The 22,793-nt window shown below is 38.0% G+C and overlaps 1 protein-coding gene across 1 annotated transcript; it reads left to right on the top strand.

The window, feature by feature from the left end:
- The first annotated feature begins 1,008 nt into the window (after positions 1 to 1,008).
- On the top strand, positions 1,009 to 20,051 carry LOC117300156 (polycomb complex protein BMI-1-like). Its single transcript, XM_033783877.1, has 8 exons — positions 1,009 to 1,263; positions 13,214 to 13,359; positions 15,248 to 15,344; positions 16,821 to 16,927; positions 17,281 to 17,498; positions 18,231 to 18,329; positions 18,833 to 18,922; positions 19,326 to 20,051. Exons 2-8 carry the CDS (start codon positions 13,245 to 13,247, stop codon positions 19,509 to 19,511), a joined length of 912 nt encoding a protein of 303 aa, XP_033639768.1. The 5' UTR covers positions 1,009 to 1,263; positions 13,214 to 13,244; the 3' UTR covers positions 19,512 to 20,051.
- Positions 20,052 to 22,793: the final 2,742 nt, after the last annotated feature.

Raw genomic sequence — 22,793 nt, 5'->3', positions numbered from 1 at the left:
GCCGACTTTTTAAAAACCAGTTCTATCCGAATGACCTTTGTAACTCGCAATTTCGATAAAGCCAAGTTACAAAAGCAAACACCCAAACAAAAGTGACGAAACGAACTTGTTGGTAGCACCGTATTGATCAGGCAATTAAATCAGTAAACAAGCAATAAGTTCAACCCGTAGAATTCACGGGTCAATCAATACTCATTGAACGAGACTAAATCCACAAAAACACTCGTTTAAATAAGTAACGAAAACAGACTTCTATAGGGAATTGTCACACGGGGCAACCTCGTACAGGCAATTTGGAGGCAACCAACTAGACTGTGAGTGCATAATGGCTGGACCACTTTAGCACATTATTTTGTCCCCCTTTTTTCAAACATTGTTTTACGATTCCAAAGAAAAACAATGTGAAGATTTAAATATGAATGTATTTACTTCTTTAAGAAACTGGTTGGATGTAAATTGCCTCACGTGATATGGTTATGAAACTTCACACTCAAACCTGGAGGCAACTTGGAGGCAAATATTTAACTAGGGTTCAGGCTATAAGGACCACAGTATATTTTTTTTCACAAAACATTGTCTTACCATGGAGGGTCTCACGATTCCCAAGGAATATGTGGACATTCAAATACGAATGTATTTTCTGGTTGTCTGTAAATTGCCTCGTGTGCAGGGCCTCCAAACTTGAAACACTCAACATTTGGGAGGTTTTTTTTTTAAGAATTGTTGGGCTCATTTTTTTTCCCGCCCAGCAGTTGCCAGCGCGAATTGAGACAGATCTCGGCCCGAGTGTCAGTTCTAATGTCAGTTACTCCGTTACGACGGTAGAATCGAGCTGCGTCCACCCGGAGCAAAGTGATTCACCCGCTAAGGTGGGCCGTAGGGATCCCGGGGTTATATTAATGTACACGGGGGCCCGCACGCTAGCTGCTGATCAAATGCACAAGCTATTGACTGGAATTCGCGTCACGTGATCACCAAACGCCATTCATTTCCCTTCTCATACCCATATCCACGGATGGTGAACGTATGGTGGATGTGTTTTTTTGCAGCCCGCCTACGTGTGTTGTGAAAACCGTGGGTAACGGGCTCTCTGTATATACAGCCACAGTGCATAGCTATTGCAACGGCCTTGTATGTGGTGCAGTTGTACGCTGTACATAAGGAGTATACAATTCACGCAGGATTCATCGCGACGACGTCTAAAAACTCATCTGTTTTTCAGCGCTTTTGTGGAATTCAGCTGCGGAGACCATAGGATTTAAGGTAAAACATGATGTATGGTTTATATGCTACTCGATTTCGTAAGGGTTTGATGTGGTGTGGTCCGGAAGGGGTTTAATAGTGACGACAACTGGTGACACTCTTCCGGGGAAATTGGAGAGTTGTGAGATTCAAGATGGCGAATTACTGAATCGGGGAATGATTTATCGCGCTGTGCGACATTCATTCAAGTTTCATTGAAAACGCTGTTTTCCGGTCTTGCTTGACCCGTGAAAAAACAGAGAGCAAATCCTGTATTCGTTATGAAACGAAATGGAGCCTTATTGGAGTATGACGTGCCATATGGAAGGTGTTCTGGTGAGTTTCTGTGGGTGTGAATTTACCGAATTTCGACAGCTTTTGGAATCGTACGTTGGGGGATTGGTGAAGATACGTGCGAAATCTAAATTGGTGTGTTATGATAGTTGTGTTGCATATGGCTTTAATTTCAGAAGTTTTGTTGTTTTTGGCACAAATTCTTGTGTCATTTATGTCTCTCTTTTTGCATGAAATCGTTTCATTTTGATTTTCCTATTTTTGAACGAATTCGATTGCGGTGTTCGTTCGGGATGTCACACCACAGAGAAATTTTACAAGATAAAATATATTTTCATAAAAATTAACGTTAATTTGGCAGCTTTTTTCGCAAAATTTTGTGGAAAAAATTATATGGTCATTTACCTCCGATATTCCAGAGGCAAATACTTGAAAAATATTCTTAAAATTACGATCGGTCAAGAAATTATGAACTTATTCCGTAGATGGGCACGTTTTGAAATCGTTGCATTGAATGGCACTATTGAGGAGGAGTCGACCTTAGCAAAATTATGCACGCCGTGGGTTATGCTTTTGGGAAGAAACTCTTGTTTATTTCGAACACTGATTGTTTTCAAATTAACTCTGGGGTTTGGTTCGCGTTTTTATATATTTTTTTAACGAATTGTGTGGTGTGTGGCGATTCTGCCAAATTAAGTAGGGATTCCAGCTTGGTTCATTTGTTACATATCTGCCTGATGGAGCTTTTTATTTGTCTGTATCGGTTTACAGTCGTCCTCCTCGTTGGATATGAGGACATCCTTAATGACGAGACTCATTGTTTTCAAACTAGTTTGGGTTTTTGTTTGTCGTGCAATAGTTTGTTTTACGAATTGTGTGATGTGGTCGGGCGATTCTACCTCCGATGAGCAGGGATTCTAGCTTGATTATAAAGCCTTTATGAAGCTTCTTAAATTGTGTTGTCCATCTCAGTTTACTGCCTAAGCAGATCTCCTGCTATCGGCGTTGAGGACATTTAGGGCGGGACTAAAAAATTTTAGGCTTAAATTGAGACATATTTGCAGAATCGCATTCAACGAACTTCGTTAGTGCCGTTTCTCTAATATCTTATAAAATAGTTTTTATCCGTGCAAATAAGATTACGAAATTGTAACTTAATAACAAGCATAAATAGGCTTCTATTGCAATTGTAAAATGAGAATACGGAAAGGAAACATCTGACCTTTTCAGAATTTCAATGACTTTGCATTTACAACAATTGTATTAAGAGCTGTGACATCAATACATCATTTTTAAAATCAATTTGGAGTAGGCCTATGCCTTAAAGAGAACATTTTGGTTAATTTGAAACTTTATATCAAATAAATCCTGTGTAAACACTGATTACTCGTGTTAAAGCTATAGTGGTGAGTGTTTTTGTGTAAGCAATTTGTTTCCGTGTTTGGTTTGGCTGTGAGCGTTACTGTTGGACACGTCTAATCAGGTGTGTTTGATCAGTGTTGCACATTCACGCGACTTATCAACTGGACATCGAGAGATAAACAACCGTTAGCCGAGAAAGTTGTTCATCCATAAATTTGGTTGTCGTTCCTTTTATATGAACCCGTTTGAGACGGGGCCGGCCAACAATGCTGCGAATCACTGTTTCCAAGACAGAAAAGGGTGACGAACACAGTGTCAGGGAACACAAGGTCTTTTGGTTTAGTAGTTGAGGGTGTAGAGAATCACACCCGCGAATCTATGGGATTATTATGCCAGGGCAAAACAATCGATGTGTGGTTGAAGTTTCCATGCGTCACGGAGTGTTGGAGAAAAGTAAAGCTGCGGGGAGGTGTCTTGTCTTTACTCAACAATGTTGACAAGGTTTTCTTGGAATCTATCTCGTCTCAAATCATCACTGTGCCTCTTTTAATGTACTGATATCATTTTATTTGGCTCACATTGTACATGTCTCTTTTAGTAATTAAACAGTACAATACACTTAACTGTACAATTTTTTTTTTTTTAGTTTCTTCAATAATACTTATCATGGTCCCCAAGATGGAAGACAGATCTTCATTGTTTTAGTCTACGCTCCCTCAGGCCTGATACTTCACGGAGGCAACCACGGCGATTGCCCCATGCCCCCTGATCATTGCATTGCTTGAAATGCCCCATTAGAGGTTTACAATTTCCCCAAAGGAGAAAATGCCCTGGTGCCATTGCCCTTTCAAATTCGAAGCATATTGGCACAGGCATGTCATATTTTAATTTTGCCTTTTGAATGTTATAAGTAGTAACAATTTTACATGACTATCTCTTAGTGATTTACTGTACAACTACAATACTCCTTTTTCTGAATGTTAATGTTTTTTGTTTTGTTTTAAATAATACTTATATTATGGTCCCCAAAACGGAAGACAGATCTTCTATGCTTCAGTCTATATCCACTCCCTTGTAAAATAAATAAACAAGAATATGTATACCCCCTGGAAATTTGATCAGTTGGGTTTGTGCTCAGCCATGAAAGGGGAACGGGGAGTCTCTTTTGACAGTCCCGTTGGGGCTAGCGTGTTACAAGAAAGAGCAGACACCGCACGTTTCACGTGGTGCAGAGGTTCGTCGAGCGTAATCAAATTCATGATTGTCGCATTATAATTTTTTTCCATACACGCATCAATTTTGATGTTGTTATTATTATGGGTTTTTTTTTGCATACGGGGATTTGATTACAGTGTGGTTAAAAGGCTCGATGTGGATGTGTGTGTTGTCTCCAAATATATCTTCTTCCGGAAGTAATATCATGAATAACTCTATAATTTATTCAGTGAAGTGTAAGATCGCTGTCTTCAGAAGAGTCCAATCTTTACAAAGCGTTAAGATTCATGAAGTAAAACTGGAAAATGTTCAATAGATTATATCCATTGCCATAGCCTTACGACCGTTGTATGGTTATTAAGAAATAATTATTTGCAGCCAAGATGGCAAGTATTTTTGTAGAAGCCGACACTTTTTTTTAATGGCCATGTTTGTCCATGAACAGGAAATGTGCATTCCTTTCGATTTAGCGCGATGCCATCATAAACGGACCACTTCTCACGCTCCCAATGAAAACAATCAGAAAGACATTTAGGAAGGATGAAGCTGGGGTGTGACATCCATCGACTTCAGTTAAATTTAAGACATGACAATGTTGTTAGATGAAACAAGGTCGGACGGTCCGTCTTCACAGAAACACCCATTAACTTCCAAGATTGACAAATATTCTATAAAAACGCGGCATGGGTTTTCAATACATGTCGTATACCGCAGTGCCAAGTTTTAGAGAGATTGGCTGTTGCCATCTCGACGTTTATATCCCCCTGTGTAAATGCCGAGTTCTATGGACGGACAAACAAACAAACAACCCAACAATCAAATTAACAAACGTTGCCTTCTTACGAACTCGTTGAACCAGCCATCTGACCCCTTTACACCCCTCAACCACGGTGCAAAGAAAACATTCCACACCATGCCGAAACCAGAGTATAAAGGCTAAAGCTGTACCGATCTTCGTACATCTTGTACATTGCCAACTTTGCCATCTGCAGAACCCATCGAACCAGCTCTGCAACTGCAACCCCTGAACCACGTCGGGAAGAGACTTCCCAAAGCCAAAACCATAACGCCTTAACCTAATACAGATCTTCTTACAATAAACGAATTCCCCTCTCGACACCTGAGCGATCTTCCATACACTACATATCTTCCTGTTTTCCCAACAGTCTGGTTCAGCTATAGTCTGGTTTCAGCCTCGTAGGATGCATGTTGACACGTCTTGGGGTGAAGATGATCATTTAATCCCACTTTAACCCTCTCTGACAATAGAGTGCACAGAGCGGCTCACTGTGAGCGTGCATCTTAATTCTCTCCTCGTAACAGAGGGCACACTTCGGGGACACGGAGGTCATTCAGAACTACAAATGTTTACACCCCCCCCCCCCGAAATTGTGATCGGTTGGGCCAAAATGACAGTCGACTGGTTTATATTTTTTACAAATAAAAATATGTATTGACAAACGGGGGGAAAAAAACCCATACAAAGTAGGCCAAGCACATTCAATTTCATTCAAAGCCGTTGAAAACTACTGATGCATAGAGGCCGTTGGTGTATAATATCTAGTTTATTTTATTTTTTAGACATTACTTTGTTCTTCAGGAAATTATTTGCCATTTAGCTAAAATACTGCAACAAGTAATGGTATTGACTTGAGAGGAATGGAGTTACATTAATTAATTGAATACTATAACACAATCAATATCCAATTAACCAAACACCCCAAGGCTATTTCATATGCAAAGTTAAAACATTTCAACGTACACAAATACTAATTGGTAACCGTACCTAATTTAATTCCAACTGAGAGTGCATTCTCACCCAAATTGAAGCATTACAAATTAGGTATTTAAAATTTAGTTCGGACAGACTTGTTAAATCACACGCAGCTTTGTTCAAAGTTTTCATAAAATATTAAATGATTGTCCAAATCATCTAGTGCATTTGGTTAAACTATGTTTTAGCAACTCGGATGCCATAAACCAATATGTATGATGTTAAGGCAAAGTGTAACTTCGGTTGTTGGAACAGTTCTCTTGTTTTAATCCTGTAGGTAGATGGAAAATACTGTGAAACTTTCATTTCAAAAGGTGGTGGCGTTTTTGAAATAGTACGACTGAGTGACAATCTGTGTCGGTTGTGTCCATTAAGCGTAAAGAACTATCCGTAATTGGAATACAGATATATCAGAGAAAGAAACGTTTCATTCAAAAACGTTTCTCCGGATTGAATGAATCCTTCTCTTTAAGACCTTATTCCTTTGAAGCTGCAGTGCTGTTCTTACCAAGTAATAAGTTTTAATGGTCATTCTTATTATTTGGAGTTATTACCGAAGGTGTACCCTCCCTTTAAGGAGCGGGGGGGGGGGTGATGAAAACTAATCGGAAGTCAGGTTAAGATATGAACACAAATGCCAAAAACTCAAACCAAAATATTGTTTACTCAGTTGTGCCCGCAGGAGCTACAAGAAGTTTCAAATTTCACAATTCAAAGCCTCAAGACCTATACCACAAGTGAGAAAGGCATAAACAGCAGGATGCCGGTCATGGCTCCGGACACTGGTCAAAAGAGAGAAGAAATTGTAGTTGCTCTTTACCATAAAGTGGAGAGGGAGAAAATGACAGACATCGCTTTAATTTGTCTCAGTTTGTATTGATTCAGAAAGAGCTGTGTGAGCACCGTGTGCAGTTACAGAAATAAATGTATCACGCGTTTGACGTCACAACGTCATTATTTATGTGCTATTCTATCAGTTTGTAGTTTGTTTTCTTCAGCTGAGGGAAGAAAACAATGGTGGAAAACAATGGTGAAAGTAAACCATCTCCTTGTGAAGATTACGTACGCTAGTGCCTCGTTCTTACGTAAATTAATCACGCGAATTATTACTATTTTGTTTTTCTAAAGATCGCCGTTGCGATGCGTGATTAATAACCCGTATATGATAGACATGTGTTAAATGCACTGGACACTATTGGTACTTATCATAAACACTTTGGTAGCGAGTAATGGAGTGCTGGTGAGAGTGTAACACAATTTGAGAAACGGCTTCGTCTGAACGTAGTTTTAGAGAGAGTGGTAATTTTCACTCAAATAATTAAAGACTTCAGGTGAAGCCTTTTATTATGCATCTGAAAACTCACGAAGTAAAGCAACAAGGGTGTTTTTTCACTATTCTCTTGCAAACTCGATGATCAATTGAGCCCAAATGTTCACAGGATTGTTTTGTTTTATGCATACTGTTGGAATACACCAAGCGAGCTGGTCTTTGACAATTACCAAACGTGTCCAGTGCCTTAGTCCGTCTACACTACTGTTTTATAATTGTTTCCATGATGATGCTCATAAGACACTATTTCACACAACAGCCGTTATTTCTGACACTGCTCTGGAGTCCTTTAGTCGATGGAACTGGCGTGCCCTGATGGCAACCCCAAAACCCCGTTTATAGTGGCTAACCGAGCGAGACGTTGGGTGGACGGTCGTGGGGGAGAACGCGTATATTCCTCGCCTACGTTCTCCGCAAGATCAGCCTGCCCACGGGGCAAACCGTTGATCGACGGGGACAACCATAGTAATCACGCCAGCGCTCTAATCCCACTCCAACTTGGCCTTGAAGGCTCAAAGACACATTATATGAATTACTGTGGGCACTAAATTATACCCTCTAACTCGTCGTATTTATTGTCACTTAAATAATCATTAGGGGAAAGCACCTGTTTTATTATCGGCTCCAGTAAATACGCCTGCTGGAATGAGGTAATTACCATGGATTATCCCTTTTTCAAGTATTACAAGAGTAGAAAAAAAACATGTTTTCATTTTGTAATGTGCCCCATTCCTTGACAGCACACCCATGTTTTGATCATTGAAAGACAGTTACTTTCCCAGGTGTCGGGCAAATAATGATAGCTTAAATTGTGAATACTGCATTGCCCGCCAGTCGGCTTAATGGGCAGATTTTTCTAGCTGAGCTTCAGAGTTTGGGCCAGGGTATTTTATTCAAATGAACTAACTCACAGGCAACAGTTAAAACAATGAGCTTTTAAAAATGTCACACATTTTACCGATTGACTGGTCATATCGTGTACTAGATGACGTCGGTATTGTCTGATGGTCTTTGTTCATGAGGAATTTGTTTTAATTCAAATCAATAACTTCTGCTCTAGACGGAAACAATCAAATAGTTTAAATTAATAACTTCTTCTATAGTCGAGAAGGGCTTGCCTGGTTTTGTTATCAATCCTGCATGACCTTTTTAATGGAAACCTTGTGCCTTCCGTTAGGGTTGCCCCCGCCGCATCTTTGCGAGTAGATTGAACCTCCTCCGCCAAACCACATCCTTTTGTGCCAGAATACCCCCCCCCCCTCCCCAAGCCCCCTCCAACCCACCTACTCACGGTCTCTCTTGCCACAATAAAAAATACTCACTAAAATAACAAATGTATCGCATATTTCTTTAAAATGGTGATTATGGTCTATAGTAGGCCTATTTGACCCTTGTGTGAAGTTTATTTTCCTCCACAGACAATTTCAGTTTGTAGCCACACCCCTGTATTATACCCACACCCACTTTACCCGCCCGACCCACCTACCAACCACAAGTCACATAAGCAGAATTATTGCCTGACCAACCAACTTTGAATACTACGCGTTTTTTAGACTGTCAACGTCCCGCCTCGTGTGTATTTGAATGAAACTAACGGTCCATTTAAATTGTAAGTTTTGTTTTATTCACCACTTGGCAATTGAGGTTTACGCCACGAAGAAAAAAAGCGTAGTGAGAAGCAATAGGCGTGGGAACTTGTTGAAAGACGAACGCGTGTGGCCGACTGTTCCAGCACGTGTTTAGGCAAACTGTATCCTTTTGGTGGTACTGTATATCATGAACGGTTGAATCGTAGTTGGTTTGTGGTGTGTGAAATGACGCATTTATAGCCAAGATTAAAGATTTTCAAATGATTGTTTATCTACAAAACGTGAAATTCATTAAAGAAAAAATATATCTAGATCTCTTTAGGAATGTAATTAACTCTTGGCTTTCCAAATTGTTAGATGGGTTCAAATTAGTTAATCAATATCGGGTCAAGAAGTCGTATAGAATCCGAGCTACAAAATCCCATCTTTAAACCGAATTCCAGGTCAGCATGACCCTAAAAATGGGTCAGGTCCCCACCTGCTGGTTCTCAAAATCTGTGTAAGTTCTGACCTGGGGTTTACAAAGTGTATGTTGTCGCTAAATTATACTTACGATCAGCAGTATACATGTACATCCCTTTTCATCCCATCCCATTCAAACAGACAGTGTCAAATATCACAGTCGGCCATCCATTCATGCTCATATTTAGTTTCGACAATTCACTGGGAACATAAAGATGTTCCAAGTATTCGGAATTATTTCCGTCGTCTGTGTGTAGATCATGTGTCCTGTGACGTGACCTGTGACGTCAACATTTAATAAACGTCATCGAATTTATTTAAACGATGCCTTGTTAATTTCAACGTTTTCATTTTTATTATTATTTGATTGCTCACTCATATTTTCGGCAATGCTTTACCAAAATACCGAAGCGTTTTAGGCCTTACCCTAAACAATGTGAAGTAAGGCGTCGCAGACTTTGAGTGTAAACCCTCTTTATATCATCTCAATACACAAGATACGTAAGCTGAAACACAAGTTAGTCTAGCAGCCTTTTTCATATCATTATCCACAAACCCGGACCTGGGAATATGATGAAAACAAGCAAAAATATGTGTTCATCTAATTATTCATGAACCCAGGGTTACTTGGGAAACAGGCTCAGCTGGCCCCTTTTGTGTATCATAAAGCTGCATTATTGTGATTGCTCATTGTGAAGTGCATACGAATAATTTACGAGCGCTTGGTAGTATTGCTTGAGTGCATATTATAACAGTAACAGTCTGTAACTCATCATTAGGCGTGTTTATTGACACGGAGGCTCAACTGAAGGTGAACTTTCCAGACTGGATCGGCCAGAGTGTACTTTTTAATCATATCGTACATGTCTCACGTTACATTCACTGTGGTAGTTTTTATCAGCATTTGTACACTACAAAAGAATTAAGATGATGAAGACAGTTATACCACTGTGTTCGAAACGTCGATACCAATTTTCTTTCATGATTTTATTAATGTCGATAGTTCCCATTTAACGTCACACAGTTAAAGTATCCGAACTTTTCGGGCAAATTGATGAGTGCACTCAAAACTGATGGCGTATATACGGATTGCAGAGTTCATTACATGATGGGTCGGTGATCTTCTATCATTTCATTTATTCCGGTTGCAAAGCCAAAGTCTCTCAGAAAAGCAAACTCAATCACTCAACTATAGCCAATAACCCAATGATGGAGAGAAGACAAGGAAGGAAGTTTCAGTTTTAGATGTGTTGAAACCCCAGGGAATTACCCAAGGGAAACCCACGCAGTCGGGTATAGAGACTGAAAACCCAATCAACATAGTTCATTCCCCCTAGGGGGATTCGAACCGGGGTCCAATAGGTGGAAGGCGAATAAAGCTTACCACGAACACCCAAAACCAGCAAACTTCTTCTTAGCTGAACAGACAAGTTTAAAGCCCAACCTCAAAGTGGCTTGTAAAGATGTTGTCTAACATTAGGAGGTATCCATACACTGGTTATTCACGGAACTAAACTAGGCCTACCGCCTACTTCCTAAAAAGAAGTTGCACGCATGGCATTGGTTGTCACTTTCAGCCATTTTCCTTTTTTATCGTTTTGGTTTTGATGTTTTCAGGGTTTATATTGACTTGTATTTTGTAAACCGCCTTGTTGCAGCATTGACCCCGTTACGGTACAGTTTAATTGTTTAACACACCGTTTTGGGCTTCACTGGCTCGTGTCAAAAATCTATATTGAAGCCATTCCTTCGGTTTGGAATAGCAACATTTTGTGCCATTATGTTCATGTAATACGTGGACATTGATGCCTTGATTTGAAATATGATTAATGTTTTTTAGGTTTTTGGTTGGCCTGATGGTGTCATAAAGTAGGCATATTACTGTTCAGTGGAATCGAGGTGTCCCAGCGTATTGTCAATGTTTGCCATTCCGGTGTCTTTTTATAAATTAACAATACAAAATATTGAACACGCGTAGTCCAGGTTAAAACAAAAACCAGCCCCTGGTTATAACAAATAAAGATGCCCCCGCCCCAGGTTAATCCACCTTCCTTGGTGTCAGTGCTTTGTATAATCTGTGTCTAGTACCCCATGTTTGCATTACGGACATTCCATGTAACAGTCATTAGAACCAGCTTTATGCGTTGAATCCTTACGTTATTATGCCCACACTAATAAATAGCTACATCGGGAAAAGCTACATCGGGAAAAGCTACATCGTGAAAAGCTACATCGTGATGATGTTGTAGCCCAAGGGAGTCATTAAAGGCACATGCAGTGTAATTTTCCTGATTATACGGAAGACTGACCACGCACTGCCGACTCGAATAAAATTGACAAATTCCAAGTTATCAGCAATTTGCTCATAGCTAGATGTCCATAACAAAAATTTAATGATGCTACTTTGTTTTCCCCGTATCCGAAGTAAGGGTCCAACAAGGAATAATGGTGAAAACAAACCCTATGCAAACCGCACTTATAATTACTACCAGAAATAAACATGATGGCCTTATTAGCCAAATGGTTGTTTTTTTCACACAGTTTAAGAACCGAGTCCGCTGTAGTACAGTTAATCACGATCCTATAAGCTAGATTACTAGTCCCATTCTATTTTCTATACCACCCGCCCGGGTAATAGTTAAACCAGCAGGACAGGTCTTTTCAGAACTGAGAAGTCACCCGAAGCCCTAAACATCTACTCCGCGGTTGTAGAATAAAGCAAGACAGTTCTCTAATAACAAACTCTACCCGGCAAGTAGATACACATATGGTGTTACTGCAAACCAAATATATATTGATACATCACCATGCCTCAAATCCTATATTAACACAATGTTAATTCTTTGTTCACACCAACTGAAGATATAGCCTACATGTACAATTACAGAGTATAATTTGCAAGGTGCACACATTACAAGTTTCCAGGTTAAATACACATTTCATGAATTTGATACTTATGTTGAACAGAAAATAACATCATATTAATGTATACATCCTGTCAGTATATATGCATGGAGGACAAATTTAATTTTCCTCCACGGTATAGGGAAAGAAAAATGCTCAAAAAATTACAAACGAACAGTGATGTCACGTTTATTTGTACGTGAAGCGTGACGTCACTATTCATAACATGTTTGTTTGTCTGTGTGGTATTTTTCGTCTTCTTCAGTTTATTAAGAAAACAGGATGTTTGAAATGTATATTTTACTTTGTATCACGGATGATAGAGATAGCTTTACAATTCACTGAACACATGTTACCGGATCTTAATACAGTATCGAGTGTGTGCCGTTACAACTAGCGACTTAATGCGCAACAACAGCATGGGTGCTTCAAACGCAAAATGTATATATATTTTTTTCAATGGCCCACTGAAGTCTGACTTATTCGCTAATTGAGAAAACATAATTATTTGTTGCCGAAATTGATTACCAACCGATGGTATACTACTATAAATGCCCGACGTTTCTACCCTTGGGAAGTTTTTTTTGAAGGCTTATTAATAGCTTATTGTTCCTGCTCCCAAATTAGATAATATTTTGTGCTGCTGTATTCTCATTGTTGAATAGCCACACCCCTCCCAGGGACCGTTGTATTCCTTCCATTGTGCGTCCAATGCCCATTTTTAACTGCATTCCAATCCCTACTCATGTCTGTGTACACTTGACTGATTCTGTAAACACTGAGTGTTTGTGTAGTGTCATATACATTGAGAAAGATATAGCCCGTATCCAAATTGACGGCTGCAGCTACGGCTACGGCTACGGCTGTTGCTAAGGATGTCCTATACTTCAAAACGCATGATGATGCGGAAGTATAGCCGTACTAGCCGTAGCTGTAAGCTTACCAACCACTACTGATAATAGACACCTTTGGTTTTAATCACGTAAACAACATTAGGATTTTTGATTATTAAGAACTCATTTTTGTCTTTTGTGCCCTTAGTCACACCACCACGGAGCTACCTTCGAGCACGATGGGAGAGCGACCACCCCGCCCGAAAATGGCCGATGTAAACCCACTGATTGTCTGCATCCTATGCGGTGGATACTACGTAGACGCAACCACCATTATTGAATGCATGCACAGTTGTAAGTGTTGCTTTTTTCTTTGAAATATCCCAATTGCTTTGTTTCAAATATAAAATAATGTTTAGCTTGTGAAATAATAATGTTTCAAATAAATTTAAATATATACTGTTTTATTCGTGATAAACCGAATTTTGTTTTACAATGAATTTAGTTTTTGTATTTTTGATCAAATCAACGATGAAGGACTTATAAAAAAGGGTTCCCGTTTTTTCCACACCTTAAGACATTTTTCTACTAGCAAATAATACCGTCAGGTCGCATAATATAACAAATCACCTTGCCTGATACAATGCGTCGGGTTGTTATTTGATTAATTTAGTTTTGTTTATTTTTATTTGTAAATACCTGACGAATTTACAGCTGCGATTTGACCGAATATTAATTGATCGATTTTTTTGTTTGACACTCTCCATCGTAAGCGCTGAAGTCAAAGTATAGTTCGGCTACCCACAAATAAAACAAACCTACTCACAGGCCTGATATGCTTCTTTTTTGAAAGGGCACCAAGGCATTTACTCCTTGGTAAAGGGCATCCTATGAGGAAATTGTACATTTCTACTGGAGCATTTCAAGGGCACCAAGGCAATGACCGGGGGCAAGTATCGGACCTGTATCCGGTAATATAATAATATACAGTATCGACTCCTCACAGTCCGTGCATGGTCCGTGTTTTCAATAACGACGCCGTGTGGAAAGCAGGTTATCGGGTATCACTTTCAAAAGAAGATGCCCTTCCTACCTCGGGGTAGGCCTTCAATTCTATCCTGTGGTTTAGACGTCTACGTATGGTTGTTTCGATTGTAACTATATATGACTAGTATATTATGATGACTTTATTTTATTGTGTTGTTTTCTAAGGGCGGACTTTTATGTTCAATCGAAGACTTACTGAGAAGGGCACTTTTCTCACTATAGTTCCCTTAGTGTGACGGTTTTAGTGACAACGGTTCAAATGCAATTTTTGTATTAAAGCAACTAATTTTAAGAGTGATTATCAAACATGTTTCTCCAGAAAGTAATATTAATAATACTGCTTTAGGTGGATCGTACTTTAGTTTGGGCAAATGTATAGCCGAGCGACCTTCAGCTTAAATGGACAGAATAAACGCCGTGGGGAATGTTTATAAATCCGTTACTGCAGGCGGTAGCTTCAACTCTATTAATAAATGATGTGAGATTATTTAATTACGTTGGTTATCAAGCGAGTTAATCACTATGTCCTGTTTGACTGGCGGTTCTGTCACTGGTCGGTGCACACGTGGGCATTGTTGGTTATAAATTGGGATACGTCAGTTACGATGGGACCTTCGGTACTCCCCACAAAACAAATTTGATGTCATATTCGCTTTTAGGTTCCTTAATTATTGCTGGGTGTGGACTGGCACGGGTTGTATAGTGGTGTATACGCATCGTTTCAGTACCGAGCAGGTAATATGGTTAAATGGTTGCACGAGAAATTTCACTTTGAATATTTTAATATTGAAAATATTTCTTAGCGATTCGGGGCTAGTTTGTTGTATCTATATTACTGTTAATTATGTATTATAGTTTTAAGCTTATACAGATATGAACCTCAGGTTTCAAGATTAAAACAAAGGCGTCGCTCAATTTTAAAATGTATTTAATTTTTTGAACATGCATCACTCAAGAAAACACCTGCCACTAAATCAGTCAACAATAACACAAAAACAACAAACGGAAAATGAGAATCTTGCAATTAAGCCTAAATACTAAATTGCAAGATTCTCATTTTCCGTTTGTTGTTTATGTGTTATTTTTGACTGATTTTTATTAAGTAAGACGGCATTTGAATAACTGAAAGTTAGTCAGTGGTTTTATTCATAAAAAACAAGGATCTTAGATTGACTTTACCTTGATATCGTTGCAGATTGCAGAGCGTGCATTGTAGCCTACTTGAGACAGAGCAAACAGTGTCCAACGTGTGATGTCCTGGTACATAAATCCAGACCTATGCAAAAAATAAGGTCAGTTAAATATTTTATTATTTATAATATCGCAAATTTCAAGACTGATCTTTCAACAACAACAACAACAACAACAACAACAACAACAACAACAACAACAACAACAACAACAACAACAACAACAACAACAACAACAACAACAACAACAACAACAACAACAACAACAACAACAACAACAACAACAACAACAACAACAACAACAACAACAACAACAACAACACAACAACAACAACAACAACAACAACAACAACAACAACAACAACAACAACAACAACAACAACAACAACAACAACAACAACAACAACAACAACAACAACAACAACAACAACAACAACAACAACAAAATGGTGTGTGGCAACATTACATTTTTAAAACTGTTTACTTTCCAACGACGCACATCCTTGTAATTTATAATAGTTGGAAACAACGCATCTTTCGAGACTGATCCATTTCAAACACGTAATGGTCCCCTCTCGGTTTTTTTTTCTTTCTTTTTTCTCGTTTTTTTTTATAAATAAAAACCCAATGAAAAAAAATCAACAACATGAACAGCAGCAGCAGTAACAGCAAAATGGTGTGTGCCAACATTGCATTTTTAACATCTTAAAAGATGTTAACTTTCCAACGATGCATGCCTTTTTTGTACTGTCAGAAACATCACACATGTGTCCTTGCGCATTAATCCTTGATTTGTTCGATAAGAAACCACATCCCTGATGATTGACACCCGGTCGCCAACTGATCGGAGACATGGTACACAATTAGTAACATCCATATTTCAAAATAATCGTATCGGTTATAAAATCTGCTGGCTCTTTATTTTTTATTAAGAAGACAAAAAAATGCAAAATATTTAGTTATAGATAGTTGTACCCACAAGTTCACTAATGTATAGTTCTTTCTTATTAATAGTATGCACCACTTGAAGGCACTAATGGACACCTTTGATAACTTTCAAAGACCAGTCTTACTTGGTGTATCTCAACATATGCATAACATAACAAACCTGCGAAAATTTGAACTCAATTGGTCGTCGAAGATTGCGTAAGAATAATGGAGGGAGAAATAACCTCTTTCTCAAAAAACTACGTTGCTGCAGAGGGAGCCGTTTCTCACAATGTTTTATACTATCAACAGCTCTCCATTGCTCGTTATAAGTAAGTTTTTGTGTTCACAATTATTTTGAGTAACTACCAATTGTGTCCGGTGCCTTTTTAAGTCGTATCCTATATAGCAACATTTTTAAAGCTGCTGTCTGACAATTTCGTTGCTACCTACAATATATCAAAAGACTAAGGGGAAAATCCAGTCGTTAATAATATGTAAGGAACACTGTTTTCATGAAGATTTGAGCACCTGCCATATTTCCTTGATAAACTGCTTAACAAAATTAGCAAAAAGTGCTCAGAAGAGTGGAATTGGTTCCTTCCCAATTCAACGTCAAACAATACAAACGTTTAACCTTTTTGTGTCTAGGCCCGACAAAACACTACAGAAACTTGTCTATAAGATGGTTCCTGGACTTTACAAGGATGAAATCGGCCGAAGAAAGGAATTTCACCGCACACATATTCAACATTCTGGTGAGTAAATGGTTCTCATTATGACCATCTTTTAGTTTAATATTATGATCCTTAATGACGTTTTGGGAATATTACTTCCGATTTATCTAAAATATACAAAATGAGGTAATGTTTGAAGTAAAATCAAAGTGTAAGTACATTCAACACTGCATATAATTTCGCCGGTATGGTTGCATGAAAGATGTACAAACCATTTTCATGAGAGTTTCAGATGACGAGTTAAGTCACATTTTATCATAACACCTGTCATGTTTCACCACAAACACAAGCCTATATGAAAATTTACTAGAGAGAGACAGATAGCCCATTTCGCTGGATGACCTATGGTTGAATCGTTTCTCGCATTATTATAGAAAACGACGAGTCAACAAGTTCGAGCAAAACGGACGACCCAACCAAGATTTGTGACGACTCTATCATCATCTACACGTCCGATGAGATGATCAGTCTCTCGCTCGAGTATCACCAAAGCAGGGAATCAACTACACGGGACAAAAGACAACTGAACGGGGACGGAAATTCCCATGAGATGGGAACAGATATAAATGGCAACGCGATTTCCGGAGAAAAGGCGAGTTTTTGATATCTTGTGTGAGATCAAACGATGTGTACAAACAACAGACTGTCCACGTGGACTGTTGTTTTGTAATACTATAATAACTGTTGTTTTGGAACTTAAAGGCAGTGGACACTATTGGTAATTGTCAAAGACTAGTCTTCTCACTTGCGTATCTCAACATATGCATAAAATAACAAACCTGTGAATATATGAGCTCAATCGGTCGTCAAAGTTGCGAGATTTTAATGACAGAAAAAAAACCACCCTTGTCACACAAAGTTGTTTGCGTTCAGATGCTTGATTTCAAAACCTCAAATTCTAAATCTGAGGTCTCGAAATCAAATTCGTGGAAAATTACTTCTTTCTCGAATCGAAAACTACATTACTTCAGAGGGAGCCGTTTCTCACAATGTTTTATACTATCAACCCCCCCCCCCCAATTACTCGTTACCAAGTAAGATTTTATGCTAATAATTATTTGGAGTAACTACCAATCGTGTCCACTGCCTTTAAGCCTTAAGCCCCCCCCCCCCCTCCCGGGATAGCCAATAGACGAATATTTTCCAAGGCTTGTTTTGGTTTAAAGTAGCACAGCCGTTGAGGGTTCTTTTCAGAACCAACATTACTCAAAAAGAGATATTCACATTCATTGCTCTATGTTCACATGGTGTTACCGCAAACCTCTCTCAGTTAAAGGAAATATTACTAAAGTTGATTAATTTATTATATTATTTTCTCCTGCAGGACATAGATGCCAGATATCTAAGATGTCCAGCTGCTGTGCAAGTTGGCCATTTGAAGAAGTTCATAAGAAATAAATTTGGTTTACCACCAGGCTATAAGGTAAGTGAACTGAAGTTTAGCTCACTACAGAATACTTTAAGTGTATGCTATTTATCTCCTTGTACTGTGCAGAATTGTCCTCTTGAGTATTTGTTTATTTTTGGTTATTTGTTTATTTATAGTGTTTATTGTTTATTATTTATTTATTTATGGAGAAAAACTAAGTTGGCAACTGCTTACCAACCAAAAGGACGTATTTGGAATGATTAATTCTTATACATGATACAAAGATCAGCAAAATATGTTTTAAATCGGTGTCCTGTTTTCAACTTACATAAACAACAGACTAAAACGGATAATAATAGTAATAATTTATTTATAGTGTTTATATAAATAATTAAACTGTCAATAACAGAAAGTGATTAGGAAACTGTTGAAAAAAATTGTTATTGACTTATAAATCGAAACATGTATGCACCTGTTTTTCCCCATTGCACTTTGCCAATATACATGTTATTATCTCGTGATTATTGTAATGGTTTGAAATTGTTTTGTTCTTTCAGATTGATATTTTGCACAGAGAAGGCCGCGACCAAGTTCTTCGAGATGATTACACCTTAATGGATTTAGCCTATATTTACACGTGGAAAAGAGTAAGTTTAGTTTCTTAATTGATCAATTTCAATTGGGTCATGGAACATTAATGTATTACACTACAAAAATCGGGGTGTTAAATTGTCACCATGGTTGTTGTACCATAGAAAAAGCGAAGAGAACATCAACATTAACATAAAAGTAATAAAATATCACAAATGATATTGTTTGTTGCAGAAATTGGTGTTGTTTTAAGTTTTAACGCATTTTGGTGTAAAAGTTGACTCTTTTTTGTAGTGTGACAACTTTCGTGTTGTCAAATTTAACATCCAATTTTTTACCATCTACATCTAAACAACAAAACCCCAGTTTGTGCAACTTTCGAATTTCCAGTCTTGCTGTCAACCAGTCAAAATCAACGGATATAAGATTCACATTTTTGTTTCTTTTTCTTTTCTGAAGATGGGACCCCTGCCGCTTCTCTACCGCGTCTGTGAACCTTTTCCATGTAATAAAAGGACTTGTATTGACGTCTCCAAGACGTCATCATCAGCTTCCAGTAATGGCGAATCAGCACCGAAGATTGCCAAGGTTCAAGAACCGATTAAAGTGACCATCTCCCGGCCTCAAGCTGTGCTAGTGACGTGATAAAAGACCGTACCAAACTCTCTTAGTGTGACAGAGTAAACAAAAAAAACACTCGTTTTGTCCGCCATACCACTCTTGCAAAGAGCCATCTTGCCAAGATTTCTCCAATTTCGATCAAAAAGAGTGACACAGGTTTTCTGTTTCTGTTCCAAGCCAGTGGGATTTTGAAGTAAAATCTAGGGGTTTGTTTCAAGGGTCATTAAATTATAATCACGACCAGTTATAAAGCAAAAAAAGAACATAAACTACCACACCCTTTTCATTTTACATTGTGAGAAATTGTTACACATAAGTATTTTTAAATTTTGATAAAATTCCAGTGTGTATTAAAAAGTAAGATTGCCACGAAGAGTCAAAACGAAGTACAAATTAAACGGTCTGTTACCAGTTTCGGTTTGGCAATAGCCTCGATTTAGTGACAGCCTCGTTTAAGAGTCGGAGCAAGATGTATACTTTTTTTTTTTTATATATTATAACCCTTTTGGGACCATATCCGACGAAGGATGCTGTGTAGAAGCCTGTATGTACAAATGCTTTTCCGTTTTTATATTAACCTCTGTGTAATGTGGTGTTCATGAAAAGATGTATTTTGTTTTGTACTATATCAGTTATTATGACGCTGTACGGTCGATAAAGGTACACAGTTTTGTTCACTTTTTATTGGGTTTATACAAGTGTGACAATTGAAGTTGAAATCGTCGGCTTCTCCTTTCAATTTTATTTCTATTTTTCCCATTCGCGAAAAGACACTGCTTATTCGGTGTATCAGTTATTCTTGTTTCGCAAAATAACTTGTTTAGCAGGTTTTCTTTTTCAATTGTAAAAACGGTTCATGTGGAGAAAGTTAGATGACGGGACCTTACCGTGAATAAGGGTGTGTGGGGACCTGGACCCAATTTCATATAGCTATTGAGCAGAAAATATTGCTTGACAAATTCCTTTGATAAGCGAAAATTGAGTGGGGCACCAGTCACACCAATGTAAACCCAATGTAATGTTGGCTGGTAACATGTTTCTTTTAAGCAATACTTTTCTGTGCTTAGCAAGTTTCTGTGCTTACAGGCTTTATGAAATTGGGCCCTGGCTGTATGTTGTATCAAATCATACAGCAAGGCGAAGCATCCCATAGTATATGTACAAAGAAATTACCCGTACGTCATGTTGTGTTATACTGTAATTAGTGAAGGGTTTTATAGCTAGAATTTGTTATTATATAGGCCTAAACCTTTATCACGCTGTCACCATCTTGGTCATGTTCCCTGTTTCCATAATTACAGTGATTAATGCTAACATTCATTGTGCAAAAATGGCACTAGACTATTATTTCGTCCAGCCTCTGTTTGGTTACAATGAGTTGGAATGAAGTAAAATCAAAATGGCCACACCGTGATAAAGGTCTATTGTACAGGTCTTTGACAAAGTGTTTATGTTGATGTGGTATTCAAAAAGGGAATGGGTGAATAGAATGTGTTAATATTGTTCATAATATTTTATTATTTTAAAGTAGCTATGACATAATTATTTTGCTCTTTGCACTTTTGTCTGTTGCGATTTTGTGAATTTTCTTTTACCATTGTATAAAACATGTTATAATATTTGTATTCGTTAAAAATTGCGTATGTATAGTTACAGGGAAATTGTTTGGCATATTTTTCTCTGTTGCTAACTGCTAGTGTGTATTTTTAGGGAATGCTGAACATTGGTGTTTGTCAGCCAATGTTCGGTTGAAGTTTTGAGGTATGAGTCTTTACTTTGGGTTAGCCATAGACACAATAAAACCACAATAGACCTAATGCAAATGACGTCATTTCAGTAGGGCGCCCTCACCTAGAGGTCAACAGGAGGTTGTTCATTGGCCAATACTGTGCGCCGCGCGTACAAATCTGAGTGTGCGTCTCGATTGTTTCGTCACCGTTTTCCTCTAAGATGGCGGCTGGATGACGTCAATGCATAAGGTCTAAATAATTATGTATATTCTTTACAAGAGCACTAATTTTCGTACACCATCCACCTTTTGAAGGAATCTTATCTCATTTAGTCTATGGTCTCATCGGGTATAAAGAATACTCAATTTTTATTTTACCGTATGGGCCTAATTTTCATAGAGCTGCTTATAAGCGTGTCTGCTCAGCAAAAATAAGCAGGATACCAGATTCTAAATGTGACATGTTAGTTTGGTTGGTAACCGTATTCCGTGAGTATAATTTTGTTTTGCTGTCAAGGCCTGGAATTTGTTCTTTGAGGGGGCAAGAACAATATTTATTTTGCTACAGGCAATGTCATTTGACAACTTAAAGAAGGGGCACCCGATGCCAATAAAAGGGGCCACTCATGTTATTCCACGACTGCAAAAACGTAGTTTTTGTAATAGTTTTCAACTGTATACTTCTCTTGATTATATACTATTTCAGTTCATAAGGTTTTGTCCACTAACATTTTTAATTCCGAAATTTACCAATTAAACAAAGTCTTCGAACATGGGAATTATTGTTTAGCTTTTGATAATTTTCACGTCACTTTGCTTCCTATATTGCGGGCAAATTAATCTGTTAATTCAACTTCACCAAATGCATTTGGTATTTCTTGCACTTGTTTGTTCTTTTAATTGTTTGTATCGGATAATCATGGAAATTGCAATTACACCAGCGTTAGGTCGGCCATCTTTTTTCATTTTAAAATAACGTGCATTTCCCAAACCAACTTTAAAATCTTACTTTCCAAACTAGTCTGCAAAGTCAACTTCATAAAATGCATTTGCATTTTGGTATTTCTTGCACTTGTTTTTCTTTTCCTTTTCAACTTTTTGTTTTCTATAATACTCTTGGAAGTACAATGTATTTTAACAGTTGTATTTACACTTTCTGTTACTGGGCCATCTTTTTAATTTTAAAATTACCGGAAAAATACTTTGAAACCTGACTCGTTGTGAAATCCTTAACAATCCACTTTAATGATCTTTTTAATTTATTTTATAGGTATATATTATTTTTCATGTGATCTCCCGTAAGGGAACTTGAGAGTACTTTTTTTTCTAATAAAATGTTTTTTTTTCTATTCTTGCCAAGACAATGTTATTCACTTTCCACTGTTGTATCAGGAAAAGAGATATTATTAAAATGGCAGAGATATCCACTTTCTCTGCCCGAACAAAATAATACTTTGAATTCGGTTGTTGTTTTCTTTTGACCCATGCATGTCGTTCCAAGAGCACTATACATCAGACCATGTGAACTTTGTTTACAATAAGCGTTACCTTGTTCAATCTTTGAGTATTCTGGCAGG

The sequence above is a fragment of the Asterias rubens genome, chromosome 15 (assembly GCF_902459465.1).
Source record: "Asterias rubens chromosome 15, eAstRub1.3, whole genome shotgun sequence".
Classification (NCBI taxonomy): Eukaryota; Metazoa; Echinodermata; class Asteroidea; order Forcipulatida; family Asteriidae; genus Asterias; species Asterias rubens.
Note: the sequence above shows the minus strand (reverse complement) of the source record. Positions and strands in the feature narration are given on the sequence as shown.